Genomic DNA, 8,093 nt, shown 5'->3' with positions numbered 1-8,093 from the left:
CACTCCCATCCTCCCTCTCATCAACACCCTCAACAACCACCCTTGCTACTTCACCACCAACTCCTGCTCCGGCCATATCTCTATCCTCTCCCAACCCATACACCAAACCCAACCCAACAAAAAATCCAAAGGCGGCTCCTGGCTCTTCGTCTCCCACGACCCGGCCGATCCCGAGTCAGTCATCTCCCTCCTCTTCCCTGACTCACCAACTTGCTCTAAACCCGAGTTCGAACTCGGCCTCCGCTTCGAACTGCTCATCGTCGCCGTGGAGTGCAAAGACCTCACCTCAGCTCTGTCGTTGGTCTCCACGACCAGGTCGGCCGGGTTTAGAGATTCTGACATAACCTACGCGAACAACAAGCGCATGATTGTCGCGATCTGCTGCTCGATCCGGCTGGAGGTTCCGTTGGGGACCACCGAGTTCGTCATGGTCTCGCCGGAGTTCATTCTCACATTGTCCGTGTGGCCAACAAGAAAATGGAAGAGACAGAGAAAGAGAAGATCTAAAGAAAAAAAAAAAGAAAAAAAAAGAAAGATACAGACAGAGGGAATCTGAAAATTTTTTTCTTTTTTTGTTTTTGATTTTGAATTTTTTTTAGTTTAATTTTTTTATTAATTAAAATGCTGACTTGTCATTAAAACGTTGACATGGTATTTTTAATAATATTTTAATATCCACGTCAGTGCCATGTCAGCAAGTAGGACACACCGTTTGCCACCTCAGCATTTTCTGTCACTAGGTTGACGGTAAGGACTATTTTAAAAATGATTTTTAAAAATCAAGAACTGACTTAGGAGCAAAATCAATTTAGGGACCAAATTGTGAATAGGTCCAAAATGTAGGGACTAAAAGTGCATTTTCGCCTAAAAAAAAAAGGAAAAACTTGCATTGAACTTGAGTTCATGAAGATCGAGTTACAAAACGCTACTATAAGTCCTTAAAACGTCACTATAGGCTCTTTAAAACGCCACTATAAGCCTCAAGATTTTTTTTTTTTTTTTTTTTTTTAACTTGATTTTGAGAAAGTTAAGTTTCAAAAGAGGAGTATTTCCCTAATTAGTTTGGAAAATGAGACAAAATGCTGGATAAAATACTGGATTGTTTTTTTAAAAAAGGATAAAGACCAATTTTGCCCCATATACTAGGCAGTAGCATGATTGATTCCTTCGAGAAATATATATCATTGAGAAATTGCTTCCAATATGACTCATGCTCCAGACTCCAGAGTTCACACACCCATTTTGTAATAGCAGAACGAAGCTTTAAAAAAAAAGAAAAAGAAAGATATTTATTTGACCCCGGCATTGACTCTAGTAGTAATCAAAGTTAGATTTTTTTTTTTTTAAGGAACAATATAAGGTTGAATTTGCATATACATATATATATATATATATATATATAGTAATTATCTCTTTCCAATGATTGAATGGTATCTCAGGTTTAGGGTTCGAATCCCCTTAACCTAAGAGTTATTAGCTCATTAACCAAAATGAAATTATATGAAACTTAAATCACTTTGTGGACATTGACGCAAACTTCTACGTAATGATTATGTGGGCATAACATATGCTATTTTAGTTGTAAGTGAATCAAGAAATTTGTGAATAAGAAAATAAACCAAACTTAAATACGTTTTAGCTGGATGATGTGAACTTCACTTGTATTTAAAAAATAAAATGGAGTTAACAATTTCAAAATTTTAATATTCAACTCGGTTTGACATAGATTAGTGTCATAAATAACACCTGTTGTCATCGGTTTTCATATTTAGCTCCGCATCCTTTCTTATGCTCTTCAATACTTCATCATCAACAAAGAGCGAGTCTCGCTCACGAATAAGCCTCGTTTTGGAGACATTATAAAGTTCTCATAGTGGAGCACGTCACTTATCTACCATTTTACTAAAAGACTTCTACATGTTTAAAATTACTGAGTCAAAATTTTATTTTAAACAAAAACTGATTACTAATTAAATAATTTTAAATAGGTGAGAAACTCATTTGGTAGTTTTTACTTATTTATCTATAAATATAATATTATTACAAATTTATAATGTTCATGATAATTTCTCTTTTAAGCTAACTCGAACATCTCTTTCTCTCGGCCTAAAAAAAAAAAAAAATCTCTTTCTATCTGTATATATAATCTTTACCCTTTGTCTTTGAGAATTATTATTTGCTTCTCTCTCTCTCTCTCTCGCTTGTGAAAACAATACATGTATTTCCCATCCAAAACAAAAACACAGTGTACGTTAGCCCAATCAAGCAAGATATTCATCCTATGGATTTTTCTCTACCCACTGAACCCATGAATCACAAGAGAAAAAACCCAGACCCATCTCCTGACTCGGACGAGTCAACAACCCAGCTATCCTCACCATTCCCAGACGAAGTTCTCGAACGAGTTCTCTCTCTCTTAAACTCCAGAAAAGACCGTAACTCGGTCTCTCTAGTCTGCAAAGACTGGTACGATGCTGAGCGCTGGTCAAGAACCCACGTGTTCATCGGAAACTGCTACTCAGTCTCGCCGGAGATACTGACTCGGCGATTCCCAAACATTCGTAGTGTGACCCTCAAAGGGAAACCCAGGTTCTCGGATTTCGATCTGGTTCCACCCAAATGGGGTGCGTATGTTCACTCTTGGTTGCTCGTTTTTGCGACCAAGTATCACTTTCTTGAGGAGCTTAGGCTTAAGAGAATGACTGTTAGTGATGAGAACTTAAAGCTTTTGGCTCTTTCTTTTCCTAATTTTAAGGCTCTCTCGCTTTTGAGCTGTGATGGGTTCAGCACTGATGGGCTTGCCTCCATTACCACTCATTGCAAGTAAGTAAATTTTTTTTGGTTTTCTTACTAAAATTCTATGTGTCTTTCATGCTCATTTTTGTTCAAATTTATTAACTTTTTAAGTTTTAGTTTTAGCCCATTAGCTCCTTAACAAAATAAATTTTTTTTTTTAGAGTTTGAACTTCTAGCGAGCAAGCTCTTTAGGGTTATTACTTCTTTGGTAGCTCATCATATAAACTCTTTCCCTGCTTATGCGTTCATAGCACAAGACTTTACTACTCATCACTGCTCCGTTCTGTAACTTCCCATCTTTCGTCCGTCCACGAGGCTGTAAAAAGAGAGAAAGGGGCGGCTATCTAGCGGAAGTCGTTTCGGTTGTATGCCACGACGTCCCTATGGACAAAGGGATTAGTGAATCATCGCTTTTGGGCGCAGGCAGCCCTCTACCATCCATCCCATTTCGGGGGTTCCACTGGCAGGCGATCGTGTTTTTCACAGGATATGCAAAAATCTTTCTCTTTATTGCAGCGGATCTCAAAAAAAAAAAAGAGAATATGTATGGAATAAAATATATACTTCGACTTTATTGTGTTAAAACTTTGACCCATAAACACAAAAATACTGCATGCGTTTTTTTAAAAAGAGTGGATTCAGAGGTCCGAGTGTAGTCTAGTCAATCTTGTTGGGTATAGGAGTGAGAGATTTCCCGAGAAGTCTTTCAAAAAAGGAATGAGCGTTCTGTCCAAGCAAAGATGCACGGGAGAGATTCACAAAACTAGGGGCATATCATAGATTGCCTAGTATCCCACAAATTAGTAACCCAAGATTCCAAACTTTTAGTAAATGAGAGTTGAACCTATATAGCGAAAAGGGGGATCCCCTTACACATGTGAAATCCTTTTATGCCTACCCGCGGTAGAACAACTCAAAAGGCAAAGAAGTATCATTAATTTCTTCATGCTCGTTCCAAGTTACAATCTTAATGATAGTTTTTTATTATCAAAGCAAGACACTAATTGATTTTTGATACAGACAGGAATTGAACCCAACTATTTTATTCAACCATTAGAAACCATTAAAGATTTTACTAATTGAGTTAACTGGAACCTATTCTTTAACAAATTTAAAGTGATCGTTTTTAGTACTAACGGGATACGTTAGTTTTTAGTTTGGCCACATAATCCTAAAAGTGATTAATTTAAACTTCAAGGACTAAAATTGGTCTTAGACTAAACTTTAGGGAGTAGTGAATTTAAGCTTAAGTTTTATTAGCTGGAGTTCTTATTTGTTTTGAGATGGGGTTTTAAAATTTTGAATGTGTGTGAGATCTGAGCAGGTTCTTGTGATAATTTTGATGACAAAGCTCAAAATTTGTATGCATTTTGCTATGAATGGGGCTTTTGTTTTAGGTTGATCAAACTGATTTTGTGGTTCTAGTTGTCAGATTAGTGATGGGACTCAGTTTGAAGAAGGTAGGAAAGGAAAGATTTTGTTTTTATGTTGTTATTGTGGAAATGGTTGTGAAACATATATAAGGGCTTCAACTTTTTAGTTTCTTTTGGTCTACTTTTTTTTGCTGTGAATGGGGATGCTCTTTTTATCCTGCATTTAGTGGATGGCATATCCTTGTATTTATACTTATGCAAATAGTCCCATTTGGTGAAAATAAAATGGCTAATAAGTGGCCAATATGCGGCCAAGGAAGAATGCACCCACCTAGTATCTTCTTGTGGCTTTGAATGAAGTGCAAAGCGAAAAAAAAAAGTTGTGGTTCTTTTTGTTATGTGATAAGGATGTCACCTCTATTAATGTATGCTTGTCACTACCACTAGATTGGAGTAGGTCTTATGTGTTGGCCTGTTGGGTGGGAGAAAGTATATCATGTTACAATAATACCAACTCAGTATCTGTTTTGGTATTTCATACCCAATAAATGAGTGACACTTATTTTTAAAAATCACATCAGATTACTCCAATAAATTAATTACAATCTTCTATACTATTGAGAAGATAAATTAATTATTTATTGGAGTAGTCTGATGTGGTTTTTTGAAACAGGTGTCACTCATTTATTGGCTAGGAAATATCAAAACAGTTGCTGAGTTGGTATTACCGAAACATGGTATACTTTCTCGTTGGGTGGATGTCCGAGGATAAAATTTAGAAGGAATGTGTTTTTACTAGGAAAACAGTGTTGTGGTGGGAATGGACGTGATTTTTATTTCCATTTCTTCCTCTGCTTTTTCTTTGGTTTCTGACTGGCATTTCGTTGATGCATCATTTTATAAAACTACCTGTCTAGTTGATGCCTGTGGTCTTAGGTGAAGTGAGACTTTAATAAAGTTGATTTGGTGGGTTATATGTTTCTTGGGTATAATTCTACACGCTAGAAAGAATTCAAGGTTCAGAATTTATTTGATGTAGGATTTATCCATATTTTCAATATCTCTCATATTTATATTCAAGAACCTTTGCAAATTTGTGAGCATATATTTTCTATCAATTCAACTAAGGGAATCTCGCTAGGAATCCAAATTTGTTGCATTTACAAATGAGGATGTGACCTTGCAATGAGCTTTGGTTGTGTGGTCTGAACCATCAATGATCAAGATGTAGTTCTTGGAGTTGCTTCCTTTCTCTTCGGTGTAGTCTGCACTAAATGATTTAAGATTCAATTGAGTGGAGAGCACTAGAAATATTCATTTGTTTTACCTAAAACCAGTCTATTAATCGAGATATGGGGAATCTTGACACGTTATTCCCTATAAGTTGACGTTCTTCTATTTATTCCTTTTTACTATATGGTTAACAATGTGGAATCTGTTTAATATATATAAAATTGTTAAAGGTTTATGTTAAAATTAATGTTTTACTTCTCATATTGCATTTCCACATATTAAAGATAAAGTTCTAAATTCTGATTTGGTTACAGGAATTTGACCGAGCTCGATATACAAGAGAATGATATCGATGATAAAAGTGGTAAATGGTTGAGTTGCTTCCCTGAAAACTTCATGTCACTGGAAGTACTAAACTTTGCCAATTTGAATAGTGATGTTAATTTTGAAGCTCTTGAGAGACTGGTTAGTAGGTGCAAATCGTTGAAAGTTTTAAAGGTTAATGAAAATATGACCTTGGAACAATTACACAGGCTGCTTGTTCTTGCTCCTCACTTAAGGGAGCTAGGTACTGGTTCACTTTTGCAAGAGCTTACGCCCCGCCAGCACTCAGAGCTCAAAAGTGCATTCAACAATTGCAAGAATCTAAACATGCTCTCTGGTTTTTATGAAGTTACATCCATATTTCTTCCAGTTCTTTACCCTGCCTGTACAAGTTTGACATTCTTGAATTTGAGCTATGCTGCTTTGCGAAGTGATGAATTGTCTAATCTTCTTGTTCATTGCCCACTTCTTCAGCGCCTCTGGGTAAGGAACCTCAATTTCCCATTTTCTCCACTTGTCAGATTTCCTCAAAGTTCAATAGTAAAGTAAGAAAAGCTACAATTCTTTTTGACATGGTCATGGTGCACAACTTAAGAGTTCTAAAATCATTATTTGTGTGACCACTGCATCTTGGACTTCTCTTAAAATACGGAAACACTTCATCTTACAACCGATAATTCAGATCTCTTCCCCTTTATGTAGTTTCCTTCTTGTAAATTTGGTGGTTCCTCTACCTCTGGCATTTCATATGCACTTCAAAAGTATATTTTGAGAACTACATGCTTCACCTGTCAGCAATACACATCATTTCACAAAGACATAGTCCCTCTTCCACTAGAACTTATAGTTCTGTTCAGCTGTTTTCTAACCCCAACCAATGAATTCTGTGCTGACTTCTTACGTAATAATTACTACTTTAGATAACAAAATGCCAGAAAGATCACTGCATATGCACCAATAACAAATCCTAGTACTTAACTAATTCTGAACAATTTTTTGTAGTTCTAACTGCTCTGACTTGCACAAGTAACATGTTAATTATAAAAAGTCATAACATTACTAATTTGGGGCTTCTATGTCAAATTCTTGATACAGGTCCTGGACTCGGTTGAAGATGAGGGATTGGAAGCAGTCGGATCAAACTGTCCTCTACTTGAGGAACTCCGTGTCTTCCCTGCATCTGATCCGTTTGAGGATGAAATTTTACATGGGGTGACTGAAGCTGGGTTCTTAGCTGTGTCATATGGCTGCAAGAAACTCCACTATGTTCTCTACTTTTGCCGACAGATGACTAATGCTGCAGTAGCAACCATTGTGCAGAACTGCCCTGATTTCACCCACTTCAGGCTTTGCATAATGAACCCACGCCAGCCAGATTACCAAACAAATGAACCCATGGATGAGGCTTTTGGTGCAGTGGTGAAAACTTGCACTAAACTCCGGAGGCTTGCAGTTTCAGGTTTATTGACTGACCTTACATTTGAGTACATTGGGAAGTATGCCAATAACTTGGAAACACTTTCTGTTGCATTTGCTGGCAGCAGTGATAGGGGCATGGAGTGTGTATTGAAAGGTTGTCCAAAGCTGAGGAAACTTGAGATAAGGGACTGCCCGTTTGGGAATGCAGCTTTGCTATCAAGTTTCAGGAAATATGAATCAATGAGGTCACTCTGGATGTCAGGCTGCAAAGTGACAATGGATGGCTGTAGATTGTTGGCACAAGAGATGCCCAGGTTGAATGTGGAGGTAATAAGGGAATGCGGGAATGATGGTTTTCAGGCTGATAAACTTTATGTTTATCGTTCTGTTGCAGGGCCAAGAAAGGATGCCCCATCTTTTGTTCTCACTCTTTGAGTTATGCACACTAATCTCCATTTCTCTCTCTCTCTCTCTCTCTCTCTCTCTCACACACACACACACACACACACAAATAGGAGGGATGAGAGTGCAAAATTGTTGCCTCGACCTTGTCTGGAGAATCTGCTTCAATTACTCACTATTGTATTTTGCTTTTTGTTCCCCCTTTGTTGGGTTTACTTCCCTCGCAAACCAAAGGCAAAGCTCAAAATGATATTAGATAAAACCAGGTTTCTTATGTGTAAATTACTGTAGAAAATAATCTTTAAGATTTTGATTTCAGAATAATGGCTGTGACTGGTGTCACTTGTCTTTTCTTAGTAAGCAATATTTATATCATATGCGCATATATGCTTTGTGGTTTGTGATTTTCTTATGTATCATTCTTGGGATTTAGTAACCAATATCTATATCATTTAGTAAGCAATAATGGAGCACATATTCGTTTGAAGAATTATACCAAAAAGGAAATGAAATCATGCACTATGAGTGAAGCTTGAACTCAAATAA

General features: G+C 37.0%; 1 protein-coding gene across 1 annotated transcript; it reads left to right on the top strand.

Moving 5' to 3' along the window:
- The first annotated feature begins 2,191 nt into the window (after positions 1-2,191).
- Positions 2,192-7,864, top strand: LOC115983722 (protein AUXIN SIGNALING F-BOX 3-like). The gene is made up of 3 exons (XM_031106481.1): positions 2,192-2,823; positions 5,717-6,209; positions 6,822-7,864. The coding sequence occupies exons 1-3, from the start codon at positions 2,282-2,284 to the stop codon at positions 7,578-7,580; spliced, it is 1,794 nt and encodes a 597-aa protein (XP_030962341.1). The 5' UTR covers positions 2,192-2,281; the 3' UTR covers positions 7,581-7,864.
- The last annotated feature ends 229 nt before the right edge of the window (positions 7,865-8,093 follow it).

This window comes from Quercus lobata, chromosome 4 (genome assembly GCF_001633185.2).
Source record: "Quercus lobata isolate SW786 chromosome 4, ValleyOak3.0 Primary Assembly, whole genome shotgun sequence".
Classification (NCBI taxonomy): domain Eukaryota; kingdom Viridiplantae; phylum Streptophyta; class Magnoliopsida; order Fagales; family Fagaceae; genus Quercus; species Quercus lobata.
The sequence above is the reverse complement of the archived record's forward strand: the minus strand, read 5'-3'. Positions and strand labels throughout refer to the sequence as shown.